This window comes from Gymnoscopelus microlampas, assembly GCF_963454915.1.
Source record: "Gymnoscopelus microlampas genome assembly, chromosome: 23".
Taxonomy (NCBI): domain Eukaryota; kingdom Metazoa; phylum Chordata; class Actinopteri; order Myctophiformes; family Myctophidae; genus Gymnoscopelus; species Gymnoscopelus microlampas.
In genome coordinates, this window is record NC_139960.1 from 34692552 (window position 1) to 34709804 (window position 17253).

The 17253-nt window shown below is 41.1% G+C and overlaps 1 protein-coding gene across 1 annotated transcript in view; it reads left to right on the top strand.

Moving 5' to 3' along the window:
- Window positions 1-7535: 7535 nt before the first annotated feature.
- Window positions 7536-17253, top strand: part of snd1 (staphylococcal nuclease and tudor domain containing 1) — a 390687-nt gene continuing 380969 nt past the window's right edge. Inside the window, exons 1-4 of the mRNA XM_084049382.1 lie at window positions 7536-7914; window positions 12294-12443; window positions 13254-13374; window positions 14305-14386. Of these exons, the coding sequence (XP_083905508.1) occupies window positions 7819-7914; window positions 12294-12443; window positions 13254-13374; window positions 14305-14386 (449 nt within the window). The 5' untranslated portion in view covers window positions 7536-7818. The remainder of the gene's footprint in view (window positions 7915-12293; window positions 12444-13253; window positions 13375-14304; window positions 14387-17253) is intronic.

Below are 17253 nucleotides of genomic sequence, written 5' to 3' on the forward strand. Positions count from 1 at the left end.
AAAGTAAAAGTACCTATTATGCAGAATGTCCCATTTCATAGGTTTCAAATGTATAAAATGTATGCAAATCTTTTGAAAATAGCAGATCTACAAGCTCACAACGCGTTGCGATGCGACATATTGTGAGCTTGCAGATCGGCTATTTTCAAATAGCCAAAGTTTAAATAGGGCAGAAGTGGTTAATGTATGTTTTGTAATAATCCAAACCTGCAAAGTAGCCTAACTAGTAACTAAAGTTTTCTAATAATTGTAGTGGAGTAAAAAGTAAAAGTATGAAAAATGTGAAATACTCCAGTACTATGGAAGAGTGGGCAGTGGGCACTAGGGAAGAGTGGGCACTATGGAAGAGTGGGCACTAAGGAAGAGTGAGCACTATGGAAGAGTGGGCACTAAGGAAGAGTGAGCACCATGTAAGAGTGGGCACTATGGAAGAGTGGGCACTAAGGAAGAGTGGGCACTATGGAAGAGTGAGCACTATGGAAGAGTGGGCACTATGGAAGAGAGGGCACTATGGAAGAGTGGGCACTATGGAAGAGTGGGCACTATGGAAGAGTGGGCAGTGGGCACTAGGGAAGAGTGGGCACTAAGGAAGAGTGGGCACTATGGAAGAGTGGGCACTATGGAAGAGTGGGCGCTATGGAAGAGTGGGCACTAAGGAAGAGTGGGCACTATGAAGAGTGGGCACTATGGAAGAGTGGGCACTATGGAAGAGTGGGCAGTGGGCACTAGGGAAGAGTGGGCACTAAGGAAGAGTGCGCACCTCGATGCAAAATTTGATATTTAAAAAAATGTTATATCTGGAAAATGGTCTTAAGTTATGTAGAACATGCTTGGACATTTGATACATATGGCTTCAAAACCAGTATAATCATTTTGGGCATAAATAATATGTTGAAATGTAGATTTATGTCTGATAATGATCACCAGATTTATACCGTGCATGTTCCAATCATGTATGTATACTATACAATATACTTAATATAATTTATTTATTTTTACATAATGAAAAAATAGCACATTTTACATCGAGGTGCCCACTCTTCTTGTATCCAAGTAGGCTATAGGCTAAAAAGCTGACTCCGGTCAATAGGCTAGTTTATAAGTAGGCCTGAGGGTTTAAGTGCATGTTAAAACAATCCATAGACAAATAAAACGACAAATAGGCCTCTGTAGGCATAATTTAACTCATTCCAATCCACGCCTAATTACAAAATAGCCAATTAACTATTATGATGGGATTCAAAGAAATGTGGGGACAGAACCTTTATTTGGCAGATCCAAGTTTGTTCCGCACATCTCCACTTGGTAGTCAGTCAGGCTGTCTGTCTTGCAGGAATGAAAGTGATTCAATCAAAAAAAGATTCAATCAAAATTCAATTAAAAAAAACATATATAGCCTATTGAATTGAATCAGCAGATCAAGAAAGCTCTCCAGTCCACAGGAAAATGTCTGCTAGAAGAAAAGTACAGGCTGACATCCACAGCTCTGTGCCAGGGCAGGGCGACCCCTCACGATCTGTTGACGAGCTGAAAGTATGTGTGAGTCTGAGATCGCAGGCAGGCACCTCTGACAAAACACACACAAAACACAGGAACCACGCACGACAGCACACACGTATATAGAGCTTTGAGGATGACGTAGCCAACACCAAGTGTCAATAATAAGCATCATCCACACAGGCTGCTTCATTGGCTGTATGTCAGATTTAGTGAGCGCAAATTGGCAGCGTATAATAAACAGCAGGTGGACACACTCATCATCAGTGGTGGGAAAAGTATAGGCTACTCATTGTTTTACTTAATAATGTAGAAATACTCAATCAAAAATTCAAAATATAGCCTACTTGAGTAAAAGTACAAAAGTATTGGTATGAAAATGTACTTAAAGTACCAAAAGTAGAAAGTACCATTATGCAGAATGTCCCATTTCACAAAGTTTTAAAATGTATAAAAATAGCAGACGCAACATTGTGAGCTTGTAGATCGGCTATTTTCAAATGGCCAAAATGCATATAGGGCTGAAGTGGTTTTGTAATAATAATCAAAATCTACAAAGTAACTAGAAGCTAAAGTTTTCAAATAATTGTAGTGGTGTAGAAGTACAATATTTGCCTATAAGTAGGCCTACTGAAAATTGGAAATACTCCAGTAAAGTAAGATTATCTGTACTTAAGTAGGCCTACATGTACTTAGTTCCACCACTGCGCTTGTAGATCTGCTATTTTTGGCTAAAGTTCTCCTCAGAATAGGAATGCTATATGGTTCAAGTGGTTAATGCAAAAAATATCATCCTATCACACAGATTTGTGTAGTAACTCAGAAGACCCCCTAGGGGTCCCGGACCCCCTGTTGAAGACCCCCTGGCCTATATAATATCATTATTTAATTATTTAAGTTCATTATAAATCCATGTCCTCTTGTGTTAAACGTGATCAACACAGGCATGTCACTCATTCTTTAGGTATAGCCTATGTGGTCACGTGACCTGAGCATCCTTTCACCATGGGTATAAGTGGCTCAGATTAAAACGATCGAGTCCCCCTTTCCATAAAGCAAACATTTGTAAATCTGCTCCACAATGACGACGTGCCATGCCATATGGTAAAGTGCTTTTGATCAATCATAAATCCATCGTGGAGTCTCTCTTTATTACATTTTCTTTCAGGCCATGAACAAATAGACTGGCTGTGCAAGGGCCAATTGGGGGACCTCGTGTCCACAGAATGGGGAGGTTTTAAAAGGCCCTCACAGATGTTCCACAGACAGCCCAGCAGATAAAATGCGTTGTAAACGTTTCCAAAGGAAATATTTGACGAGCAAATATTAGCCAATGTGAAACCCACACAAACAGGGGCTTCGCCTTTTGGCCTGTTTAATGACTAATTGAATATCATTAGCTGGGTCCACACAGATCGAAGTGTGCACCGACATAAAGGGCTTGGGTTTTAAAATGCCATATGGTCCCAAATTATACATTAACTTTGGCTTAGTGGACAATAACACTACCCGGTGCAATAACACTCAGCTTGGCCGTTCTGTTTGGGGAGGGGGGGACAGCCAGGGCAGACACATTTTGGACACCAGCATCTCCTTGCCAACCGAGATCCAAAAGATAAATCACCTTTCTTTCCCGATCGCATGGAGAGTTGAGGTGGTTATTGATTTATTGTGCTTTAGGCTATTGCACGATCTGCGTGTATAAGGCCGATCAAAGAGTATAAAATATAAATGTAAATATTCGCCGTGCGTAAATTGACACTCGACTCTCCAAAAGGAGAAGCCGAGAAGGTGAATGTTTTTTAGTGCCTTAACTCTTTTTTAAAAACATTTTCTTTTACATTTTTTACAGTTCCAACTCGTATCCCTTTGTTTCGTTGATCACACGCACGTATGCGCGCGTGTTCGTGTCCCGATCTATGGGAAAGTGTCTCCATTTCAACTGCGTAAAAGGGCCGTCATTAAAGCTATCCAAAGCGCACCGATCGTCTCTGTGCGCAATGGACGGTTGGCTGGTTTGCTGCTTACAAACATGTCCCCATGCTGGCCTCATGTCCTTTAGTGGCTAGGGACTCATCTCATAGAAATGGATCATTTTCTACAAAACAAATATGGATTTTCTACTAACATGAATGCCAGTGGTGGAAAATAACCGAGTAGGCCTATGTACTCAAGTACAATTTTGAGTTTTTTTTTTTTTTTTACTTCGGTATTTACAATTTTCAATACTTTTACTTCTACTCCACCTCATCTCGGAGGCAAATATTGTAGGCCTACTTTTACTCCACTACAATTATTTGACAACTTTAGTTATTTTGTTGATTTGTGTTATTATTACAAAACATACATTAAACCAATTCCAATTCAGCCCTATATCGGCCATTTGAAAATAGCCAATTTACTGTATAAGCTCATGCGTTGTGATTGTAGATCTGCTATTTTCAAAAGATTTTTATACATTTTGAACTTGTGAAATGGGACATTCTGCACAATGAGTGCTTTTACTTTTGGTACTTTAAGTACATGTAAGTACTTAGATACTTAGGTATTTAGGTTAAATCCGTGTGTCTTGAGTTCAGTATTTAGGTACTTTAAGTATATGCGTAAAAGAGGCATCATAAACCTATCCAAAGCGCACCGACTCGTCCTGTGCGCAACAATGGAAGTTGCTCGTTTGCTTCTTACAAACATGTCCCATGATGTCCTCATGTCCTAGTGCAGTGGTGGAAGTATGTTTTGTAATAATAATCAAAATCTACAAAGTAACTAGTAACTAAAGTTTTCAAATAATTGTAGTCATGTATTTTCAAATAATTGTAGTCTAGTGGAGTAAAAGTTTAATATTTGCCTCTGAGATGTAGTGGAGTAGAAATAAAAGTAGCCTACTGAAAATTATTAATAATCCAGTAAAGTAAAAATACCTCAAAATTGTTGGCTACTTAAGTACAGTAGGCTACTTGAGTAAATGCACTGTTACTTTACACCACTGCCAACTCGTACTGTGCACAATGGACCGGTCCGTTGCTCGTTTGCTTCTTCTATACAAACATGTTCCATGATGTGATGTCCTTTGTCCTCTCCTCATATTCTTTGGTGCACAGGTGGAAAGTAGGCCCTAGTCTTCAAATTTCTTACTTACGTAAAAATATCAATTCTAACATGTAGAAATACTCTGCTACGAGTAAAAGTTAATTAAAAATATAAGTGGGTAATGTATATGTTTGTAAATGAAAATCCACAAAGTAACTTACGTTTTCAAATAATTGTAATGGAGTAAAAGTATAATATTTGTCTCAGAGATGTTGTGGAGTAGAAGTAAAATACAGAACATTATAAATAATCCAGTAAAGTAAAAATACCTCAAAATTGAACTTATAGGTACAATACTTGAGTAAATGTACTTAAGTTACTGTACACCACTGCTTTACTGGCTAGGAATTCATCTCATATTATAAATATATATATATTTTTTTAAACGAATGGATCTTCTACTAACATGGAAGCAAATCGACACCATGTGTCCCATTATTTTTTGGGTGTGTTTGTTTTAATGTACTTTTCAAGAATGTGGTGATGACCCTTTGGGAGTTGAGCTCAGTCTGATAGGGGTCTTCAACGTTTTCAGGCCAAGGACCCCCTAGCTGAGAGAGAGAGATGAAGCAGGGACCCCCTCTATATTGTATACAATTTTGTTTCAGACAAAACGTTTTTTGTTTACTTGATCTACTCTTTTTTCCCCTCTACACATACCTCTTTGCCAAAAATAGCCGATCTACAAGGGTTCAAGTGGTTCATGTAAAACATAAAAATCATATCACACAAAGATTTGGCAGACCCCCTGTAGTAACTCTGAGGACCCCCTAGGGGTCCCGGACCCCCTGTTGAAGACCCCTGCGTTAGGAACCTCACTCTCCATGATAGCTCCGAGATGAGGTCCCGCCGTTTCGGGTCCCGTCAGAAGTAGAGTCCGTCTAAATGCAGTGAAGATCACCTTTTTTGCAACATTGTATCCAAAAAGTAAAGGTAGTCCGAGACACCTACAGATGTTAGCAATTTCGCCGGAAAGTAAAATTTAACCGACGGGTTGAAAAACTCGTTTAAAACGCTTATTTAGTCAGCCTGTGCCATGTTTTCCCAGCCTGAACATGCTTTTATGCGCTTGACTGTGTTCACTTGATATTGCACGCACGTGAAATGTATAGGCCTATACTCTAAACTTTTTCCACAATGTTGAACCTTTTTTTTTGTTGCAAATTATGATTATTTATAAATAAAGGAATATTGAAAAAAAGTCATGTATTTTCATTCTCTTCTCAAAGGAGAAGATATGCATATAATATGTATTTGATGATGATGTGACTGCAGAGATATTAGTAATTTTATAGCGACTTAATGCTCAAACACATGAAGTTAAAAGCTGAGGAAAGCTTACTGACATTGTTTCTTTTCAAGAACTTTTAGCTAAAAAACAACTAATCAAGCAATTCTACCTCAACGTGTTCCAGTTTGAATGATATTTGAAGGTAGCACTGCATGCGGACATGGTGAATTATTACAAAATGGTCGGGTATTGCACTATACAAATCGAATTCCTGGCTGGCATTGTGATTATTAGAAGTTTACAATGTATGGTTCAGGCTTCAGATGACTGGTTGGGGACGGAAATTCACATGCATACACACGCGCGCGCGCGCGCGCGCGCACACACACACACACACGCACGCACGCACGCACGCACACACACACACACACACACACACACACACACACACACACACACACACACACACACACACACACACACATATACACACGCACACACGCACGCGCACACGGGCTCTGCACTTGCTGATGCTTTTTCAGCGCACAGACCAATTTTTTGATCTAATTTGAACCAATTAGACCCAATGGTAATCCTTGTCATTTTTGTTGCTATATAAGTTAATTAAAAGAGGGCGCTCTATCTTTTCAATTGATTAATAGGCCTAACCCCCATATCCATGTAGAACTTTTTTTTATTAGTCAGAATTTGAACTTTTTTGAATGCATTGATGCAGCCTACTCCACTGGCAAACATATGAATTTACCATGCTATAATCTACACGACACTACCAGTCTAAATGTGGAATGCCAACGGACTCCTTGGCTTACCCTCCTTCATTTTATTGCATTTCTTTAAATGTCTTGATGATTTGAATACAAGCCACTATGGCTTTTTGTGTTCTCCTTTTAGCACCATTGATCGTAATACGTATTAGCAAACTGTTAATAAAGTAGGCTATTCAGTCAATCAATCAATCAATCAATCAATCAATCAATCAATCAAATGAACCTATACAGGGCACAGGCTGTGCATTAGATTACACCTGACTGAGAGGCGCAATAAGTACCTCTTTATTTATAAAGCCCTGGTTGGAAATGACCACCTTATCTCTCTTCCATGCTACAGAAACACATTCTAACTCGCTCCAGTGATTGCTTTCAGTTTTGGTGCACCTGAGTCTTGGAACCTCTTGCAACAAGAGCTTAAATTGAATACCCTATCTATTGGCCATTTTAGGAATCTATATAATAACCGTGCCTTACCTGTATGCAACTGTTTTGACTGATTGCTGTTAACTTTATTGTTTTTTCTTGTTGTTCTTATGTTATTTATATGTGTGTAATCTCGGCATCATTGTAAATGAGAGAGAGAGAGAGAGAGAGAGAGAGAGAGAGAGAGAGAGAGAGAGAGAGAGAGAGAGAGAGAGATATATATATATATATATATATATATATATGATATAAACACGCACGCGCGCACACACGGCACACACTCCTCCTGAGGCTGGCAGACAGTCTCATCATCATGAATGAAGTTGAACTGAACTGAACTGCTCCATCTCTCTGTACTGTGTAGTGTTCAGAGTTGGACTGAACGGGTTAAATACTATGCTGACGTGTCGCACCTCTTGCACCGGAAGACGTCGTTCCAGCAGCGTGCCTACGCAGCGCAGCTACGCAGCGCAGCCTCCCCCGTTCTATTCGCTCTCATTCATTCTGAGCTCCCTGGAACTTAGGGAAACGTGTGCATTTGACGTGTGGTGTGTGTGCGCATGTGTTTCCGGTACCAACGTGTTTGGTGTGTATCTGTGTGTGTGTGAGTCGCTGCTCTGCTAGTGCTGATCAGCCTCTCTCTTTTCTCCTTGGCTCCCAGCAGTAGAAGAACTATACTTCTTCTAGTCAGTCTCCCCCCACGTCGGACCCCCTCGGACCCCCGGTTAACCACCACAGATCTTCAATCTGAAACCCACCCACCACCAAAAGCAGCATCCATAGGACATGATGGCATCGGTTTCTGCCCAGCAAGCAGCCCAGCAGCCGGGCTCGACCCAGAACCAGGTCGCAGCTCCGCTCCAGAGAGGAATAGTCAAGATGGTACAGTATATGATTGAACTATATAATGTGTGTGTGTTTGTGTGTGTGTAGGGCTTTATTCAGGGGGCTATAAGCCCCTTTCGGAACCCTATAAACCTCTTTTTGCATTTGGGATAACGGACCGTCATCCCAAATGCAAAAAAGAGGTATACAGGGTTCCGAAAAGAGCTTTAATCAGGGATTTAAGTGCCAGACAACTTCATGTAAACTTTGATTTGAATGCCAGTCAGTGTGTGCGCGCCAGTGCGTGCCACACACACAAACTGTTAGAAAAGTGTCACCCACCACCGGCTGGCAGCATGCTGCCTGATAGTGGCTTGCCATACTACGTCTTCTGTCAACTAGAAAACAACGCTTTTGTGTCTTCTGTCCAGTGACTGGACACAAAAATGCGGGTTTTCTAGTTGACCAAAGTGTCGACGTTGAGCCACAAACCGACGTGTCTCTGCAAAAACGACGTGTTTACAAGCTGTTAGCCCTCACATTAGCTCGTTGAGCTATAGCTTAGCTTTGGCTAGTTAGCCCCCAAACATTTTAGCCGACGTTGATACTTAGAGCGACCTCCTTCCTTCGCGCTGTTTTTTTTTTTTTGAAGTTGCAAATGAACCTGAACTTGGATGAAAACATGGTTATTCTGACCAGCAAGCTGTGCTTCAGTTTCAAGTTACACACGGTCTGCCACTGAAACCTGTGCATGTTGTCTGTCTGACTGACAGCGTTAGCATTTAGCACACTCACTCACACATCCACTCTGCATGGGTGGCACTCACACAGTCTCACACAGATGTTAGGACTCCCATGCTATAGTTGGCTAACATGAGTTAAACCAGCAAGAACCAGCCAGCTGCTTGTCTCAACTTCAAGTGCAAGATCAAAGTTCACTCATGGTCTTAAACACTCTTCTTCCAACATGGAGCCCACCACCAGAGAATCCAGTTTACTTCATTCATTCATCCGAATTGAGTGTGAAACTGCTGTGGTAGTTATAGCTGTTGGCTACTAAGCTAACTTAAAGCTATACTTTCAGTATTGGGGGTATTATCAATTTAAAGCATATTAAACCACAATATGACATGGAACTAAAACTGTATTACCCACGTCTATTGCAGAATGGCAAGAATATCTAATTTGTAGGGCCACTCCTCACTTGATCTGTCTTATTGTTCCTAGTCTAATTTGTAAGTAGATTTTGATGTTAAATTGATGTTAAAGAAACAAGTGAATTATTTCTTGAACTTGAGTTCATCTCTGGTATGTTGGTATGAAATCTAAAGAGGTGCTTTTGCATCATTGCATGCAGGAAACTCAACACATTGTCAACTTTGTCACTTTGTGAAGGAGTTTGCCAACCATTAATTGACTTAATTGACAAACTCCTTGACTATCAGTCGACTAAGAACTTCTTGTGAACCCTGTGAACTTGAACATTGGTCCCTGGCTAGTGCATACCATCAGCTGAAAGCCAGGCTGTCTGTAACGTTGCGTACCCTCAAGTCACAGAATATTTGCCGACCACGAGGAACTGACACGTAGAAGTTTCTGGCTGCTCTATGTTGTCGTTCGTGGTGATACAGTAGTGTACCATCTTGGTTCATGATGTTGTTATGCCTTTTGCGGCCTAAAACACTCCCAAACTCTCCAGCGTGGTCGTGATGTTTTTTTATTTTTTTACTAGACCGTGTTGGTTTCCCGTTCTGAGAGTGCTGGCAGTTCATCTTGGCTGCATAGCTTGATTTTGGCTTTGATTCAAATCACAGCATGTGCTGGAATACAAATAATAGCCTTCAGTCTGCATTTGCATTTCTTTTATATATATACATGTATGTATGTGTGTATGTATGTATGTATGTATTAAAAAAAAGCTGAATGCCCTCCACTCTTTTACTATTGATCAACATCCTCTATATATCTATCACATCTATATATATTAAAACGTTGTCAGCTAAGTTAGATTTGCTCCTGTGCATTTGAAGAAAGCTTGTTTACAATTAAAGTATAACACACAGACCTGTCCTTGTCCCTAGAGGGTAAGCAGGTGAGAGTGGTGTTCATGCCTGTGGTTGTTTGGCACCGTTGGGAGTTGTGTGTTTTGTAAATGAGCTATATTGAGCTCATCTCTTGTGTATCTGAACAAGTTGAGGAATAGTGATCTAATCTTGATAATAAAACCATCTTCCGCACGTGCTTGGCACCTTTTTTTTTTCTTTCTCCTAAACAAAATCTAATAATTATACATACTTGTAGCATACTTGTAATGGGCCCGGATTAATCTCTCCTTCTGTTCTGATTGGCCCGTTTCGGGTGACATGACCTTTGATGTGGCCCATCAAAGGTGGGCCACAGAGGAAAAGTAACGAGGGGAGAAGTCACGCAAGGTCATGTGCATTCAGACTGAATGTAAACAGTGAGAGGAAGGCAGTGCAGTGGCTGTTTTTCCATGGCTGCTCTCCCCTTCCACTTGGCTGCCACTCGGAGCGCGTGAGTCAGTGGGTCTTGAGTGGGACACAGCAGCGTTCTTCTTCTGACGCGAGACCAGCTTTATCTGGCTCACATCTTAGATCAACAGCACAACAGTGATGCTCCTGGAGCGACCACAGATAAAAGATGTTTGCTCAGATTCGTGTAAATGCCGTGGTCGTCAAACCCAGGACCAAGGCCGCGTTATCTTTGTGCCTGTTTAGCTACGCTATCACACTGCATGATCTCACCTTGTCTCTGAATGCTAAATTTGACAGCATATCACCATGACAACGAGCGACGCTGGTTGGTTTCTTCCCTGCACTTCAGTAGTGGCTGGGCACCTTCTGGTAGAAGCAGTCATCCATTTGCTGATTAACCACTTAAGACCTGAGGCCGATTTGACAAATGCCTTCTAAATCAGTAGTTCTCACTTTCAAGATGTTTCTAAAATGTAAAAAAATGGTACAAGCTTGCGACGCGCTGTGAGCTTCAATCCAATCCACTTTATTTGTATAGCACATTTCACAACCAGGGTTTACAAAGTGCTGTACAGAAAATCATGCATATACACTGTTAAAATATGCTAAAAACACAGAAAACACCAGCAAGGACACACAAAGAACAATAAGACATAGACCACAGAAACTCTCAAGCTTGTGTATTTTCTATTTTTGAATAACCTGAGTTACACTTTGTCATACGGCGGTGTCACCCGGTGAATATAGCAGATCTACAAGCTCGCAACGCATTTTTGAAGCATTTTTGAAGCATTTTTGACCTTGTAAATCTGCTTTTCACATAAAGGCGGAAAAATACTACAGTATAACGACATGCCCAAAATAGTGATGCCACAGGACCTTTTGCACAGGACTCTGCATAATTGGCACACAAATCAAGGCTTATCTTTTATTTGCCTGGCTAACTGTGCCCCTTTACTCTTAACTGGCTATCTACATGGCAGACTAGACGGTCACAAGAGAAAAACTACCCACTTGCATAGTGGGCAGTTTTTCTCTAGTGACCGCCTAGTCTGTCGCCGTAGCCAGACGTCAACCGTTTCAACAAAGTTTCCCCCTGCATTCCTAATTATGAACACACTAGGTGTTACACAAGTTCTAGTTATGACCTTACAATATTTGGGTCACAATTGGCTCGTGTGAGCCACATCAGATGTTTTGCAGTGTCAAAAGTTCTGCTTATTATGTTAAAATCCTTGTTACTGACAATGTCATATTACCTCGGGTTGAGGTCACAATTCTAGTCATAATTCATAATTCTTTCGAAAGCTGTTTGCCCAGTCTGCCTTTTAAATGTATACTCAATTCCTACCCTGATGGTTAGTTAACCACTTTCAGCCTGGCGTGAGGGTTCCGTATTGTGGGCTTGTCATTATAGGTGAAAATGTTCAAAAATATCATATATATTAATATATATATATATATAATATCAAAAATTGTAAAACAAAAAGAGTATATATAGTGAAAATGGCTTATCTTCAAGCTCACGACCCATCGCAATGCGCCGTGTTGTAAGCTTTTAGAATTATTGCTAATATGCTATTTTCACTACTTGTTTGAAGTATTTTAAGTGGTTATGGTCTATACGAATAACAGAAAAACCATCCGTGACACTATAACGGACATGAATTGACCAACCACGGACCTCGTTAGACCAACCACAGACTTCCTTTACAGCCCAGTCAATCAGAGGCTTGCCTGAGTTTTTCTCGGGCAAGACCTCGACGTACTGTCTTGTGATTCAGACCCTCCGTCGCTCGATTGGATGACTCAAGGCGACGGTGGGTCTGTGGGATTGATCACGAGAGGCTAGTGAGTGAGTGAGTGACCGTATGTGATTACCTTGCTTATTGTAAGTCGCTCTAGATAATAAATGGTTGACTGTGTGTTATCCCCGCACAGGTCTTGTCTGGCTGCGCCATCATCGTTCGGGGCCAGCCTCGAGGTGGTCCCCCTCCTGAGCGTCAGATCAACCTCAGCAACATCCGGGCAGGGGCTATGGCACGGCGAGCTGCCCAGGGCCAGCCCGACATGAAGGACACCCCTGATGAGGTGAGTGGCTTTATACAAGGTGTGCTTGTGTTTATTTTGCTTACATGATGTGTTTAACAATGGTGGGGCAAAGTTCTGCTAAGCAAGACCCCCAGGCAAACACCATGGGATGCTAATCTTGATTTAAAAAAAGTGTGTTTGTAAGTTCTTCTCTGCATGCGTTTGTTTGTTCCTGTGCCTTGATAGTGTGACTGATAGAAGTTTTTGTTTGAGATTTCTATCACAGTGCCTTGTCCTCTGTAAAAGACTGTCGATGGCACGAGCAACATAGACATTATAATGTGTATAGTGGTCAATAACCCTACATTTTCATGGGAGGGAGAAGTGGCCTGCTTTAGTCTGCCGGGCGAGCATGCCCTAGTGGTGGACACAGGGACGTGCACAGATAGAGTCTAGGTGGTGCTAGAGCACCTGCCCTTTGCCCTCTTGACCAGAAGTGCCCTTTGGAAAAAAGGGCACAGCAGGGGTCTTCAACAGGGGGTCCGGGACCCCTAGGGGGTCGTCAGAGTTACTACAGGGGGTCTGCCAAATCTTTATGTGATATGATTTTTCTTTTTACCATAACCACTCGAAACCTAGCATCCCTTTTCTGAGGAGAACTTTAGCCAAAAATAGCAGATCTACAAGCCCACAACGCCTCGCGCTGCGAGGCGTTGTGGGCTTGTAGATCGGCTATTTTTGGCAAAGAGGTATAGGTGTAGAGGGAAAAAAGAGCTAAATGTCTGTGCACGCCACTGAGTGGTGGACATGATGGCAACCGGTACTGTAGGTTGGAGTTGTAAAGCAGGGATATTGTTGTCTTTGTTGCAGCCCTACGCCTTTCAAGCCAGAGAGTTCCTGCGCAAGAAGCTGATTGGAAAAGAAGTGTGCTTCAACGTCGAGGTGAAGACCGCTCTTGGCAGAGAGTATGGCATGGTCTACCTGGGAAGAGGTGAGTGGAACTCTGCGCCTCCAGGCCGTCTTCCGCAAGGGCTTTACTAACCACTTTTCAATCTGCCGTCCCCATTTTGGCCATGTCAATATAATCAAAATGCTTCGAACATAAAGACGATAGCTAATCTACAAGCTCATGCGAGGTGTTGAGAGCCTGTAGATTGGCTATTTGTTGTATGACAAAGTTCATCTTCATAACCTTTGCTTAAAACTGTAATTAAAGGACAACCTCATGAATTATTATTAACCTGAATTCTTATGTAAGGATATTAATCTGATACTGTACATGTTTAACGTAGGCTGGCATTCCATGGCTGTTGAATGCAAACTCGATGCACAGAGAGGAAGTTTTGTCTCATTTTCACGTGTTGTCCTGACAGAATGATAGGATTCAGGTTTAAATCTATATCTGTGCCTTTTAAATATTTTACTTTAAGGTGCCTTTTTCTAATTAAGTGGGGTGTAAGTGATATTCTTTTGTAAAAATAAATACAAAATAGCTCTATATTCCGATAGCACTGATTGCTATAGACTAGAGTGTTTGTTCTTTAACATGGGTCTCTCTAGCTCTCTAGTATACATTTTCAGGTTGGGATACCATTTCCATCCACTCAGGAGAGAGAACTCAGGATGCAGGATAAACAAATGAAATTGGACGCAATTAATAAAAAAAAAACGTTGATCAATCATTGGATACAATTGGTATCCCAACCTGAAAATCGAATGTATGTTTACTTAAGAGCTACCGAACAAACGCTCTATAGCATGATTAGTATCAGAATGTAGAGCTATTTAACCTTATATAAACAAAAACGTTACCACTTAGACCATTAACAGTTTAGTGTGCTTCAGTGTGCTTATATTATAGTCTTTGTTGTTTTGAATGTTTCATAATTGCTCTGTGCGTCTCTCCTTGTCTATTTTGCAGACACAACAGGCGAGAACCTTGCTGAGTCTCTGGTCCTGGAAGGTCTTGCCACCGTCCGCAGGGAAGGAATCCGAGGGAACAAGTAAGCTGCTTGCCTAAGTTTTTCTCGGGCAAAGCCCTGACATACTGTCTTGTGATTTAGACCCTCCGTCGCTCGATTGGATGACGTAAGGCGACGGTGGGCCTGTCGGATTGACCGATGTATTCAGGTCATTATTAGACTTTTTGGACAGCAATGAATACATTTGAGCATGTCATTATAGGCTAAATGTTCAAAAGTACAAAAAAGCTCACAAAGCGTCACGTTGTGACACCTGAGCTTGTAGATGTTATTTTCCTATATTGAAGTTAATTATGCTGTACTTTTTGTTTGTTTGTATCTATCAAAAAGGGTTTTTGGTTTGTTTTTCTTTGTTTACTTACAGTGTTAGTGATTTTTTTCTCGATTAGAAAGTTGAATGAATTCAAAGTTTTTCAAATGCATTAGAAAATGGTACAAAATGTCGGTCAAAACATCGGTAAGCAGTGGGTTACGACTCTCCAAAATCAGGCTAGGCATCTGACCCAAGTCTACTTCGTATCTCTTCAGTCCGCTTAATGGCACCGATGTATCTGTTTATGATCTAGAACGGTACACGTGTTGGCCGAACAGATACTTTGTTTCATTTGTACAGTACCATTTTCCCCTTTGGTGCAGCAGTTTCAGACATCTGCGTGATGAACTAAGGTAGTTAAGGCTCACAGTAACATGGCGCCTCATCGCGCTGGCATCCACGCATCATCTACGCTGTGCTATTGTGATATGGCCAATTTAAGGGAGCTGATGGTTAGCCTTAACAGCAGTGCCATTGTTCTTGCAGAGGTAGGCAAAATATATAATGTGACGGCAACATTGCCTAAAAGTTCACTTGTAGCCAACTGTTCTTCCCCACACCAATAATTGAGGTAGCAAGGTGACCGTGTCTCTGGCTATACAAGAAGTTTTTACAGAAGCTAGGAATATGCATGTTTTGGGGTGCTGCGTTAAGAGATGATCTAATGATATTTTTCTTCTCTATACAATAATCTTTGCAATTAATTTCTTGTGGTTTCAATGTAATGCTCGTCACATTATCTATCACTACCTTTTTGTTTTTATACATTCTTAAAGCTATGTTCAATTGGTTTTATTATAATGCCGAATTCCAAAAAGTTATCTCAAGAAGACCAGGGTCCCCACGGTCATGAAATTCCTGGAAATATTTTGAAATAAAAAAATAAAAAATCCAGTACTGGAAAAGGTTTGAAATTGATCAAACATCATCAAAGGTCCTGGAATTTATCAAGGGTCCTGGAAAAATATATGGCTATGCATTGTTTTTGGCTATTGATTTTGTTAAAACAAAACATTTTCATAAACATGAATAATATTACACGAAATATGTAACATAAGTAGTTTTTCGCCGAACGGGCTGTGTGACGGCAGCCTAATGTATGTCTCAAACTTTATTTTTGCTACACTGCCTATCTTTGGGCATTCTACATAGGAGTAAGAGACACATTATTGCGCCGAGTGATTGTTATATAGGCCTGGAAATTGGGCTAAATATTCTGGAAAAGTTTTGGAAAAGTTTTGGAAATTCATTGCTAAAAATGTGTGGGGACCCTGGAAGACACTTGACATATAGAGCAGAGACAAATCCGGAATACTTTTGTAATGAATACAATGTTATTTGAACCAATCTGTATGGTATAGTATACTATACCATACAGATTGGTTCAATGGTATAGTATACCATATTCATTACAAAAGTATTCCGGATTAATATTATTAATACAATAGAACTAGAACATTTTTCTTTTAAGTAACAGCTCATCTTACTTGGGCACCAATAAGGCATATTTTATTCTAAATGTTTTTTAGTTTAGGTTTGGGTGATTTTCCTTTTGGGGTTGGCACAAAAAAAAATACTCTATGCAGGAAAAACCCTGGACATTGCGCTTGCTTAAGACCGTAACCACGTTACACATTCATAAATCTGTAGAGAGGTCCAGACAAACCCTTACTTGGTCGAGTGGAGGATTGAGAAGGTGCCGTGCTGATCCAGCTGGTGGCAGTATTACCCTGCTGCAACAGCGAAGTCCCAACCATTAATGACTACATTCTCCACATGCAGTCATCACCCCCGGCCTAAACCCACACATCCAGCACTTTGTGAGCACAGGCCCCCCTCCAGTGGCCGTATGCGCACATTGCAGGCAATTTGACTCAAGCTGTTATATTTGTGTCTTCCAACATGAAACGGAGATGATCGGAATATTTTGCACCTAATGGTCCATCTCAAGCATTCTGTGCAATGGCCCAGAGGCGGGCTCATAATGTAAATGATGCTTTAAGTATATGCTGCTATCATTTGGCCAAAAGAGAGGGCCATTACTTAGTGAGGACCTCAGCCTTTAGTTTATATCCCCCCTGTGTACCGGCCCACTATACATTAGACCCCGAGAACGGGTACATTGATCACACTAACCATAGGACGATGATGATGATGATGATCAGTATGATAACTGTGGTGCTGATGGCCACAAACGGTGCTGATGAACAAGTGTTCGGAGGCTGACTGTGGCTTGGGAAAGTGGCCAGCCAATTTAAACGCCCCAGGCCTGGGCCGCGTGCCCATTCTCTGCAGTGCATCACAGCAGGCTGGGCCACACTTGTTTGGTGTTACTCTTTCACTGTCAAACTTAGAACAGACACGCATGCACGCACGCACACATACATTGACAAAGCTGGTATTCGACACACATATTTTTTTCCATCTGGACGGATGGATTGTTTTATTTTCACTCCCCGAATAAGTATAAGTGGCTGTGTTTGAATATGAAACATCTGGCATTGGATTCAACGTATAAATTATGATTCTTTTTTTATATATCCAACTTATCGATTTAGTTTTGAGACTTCTGGCT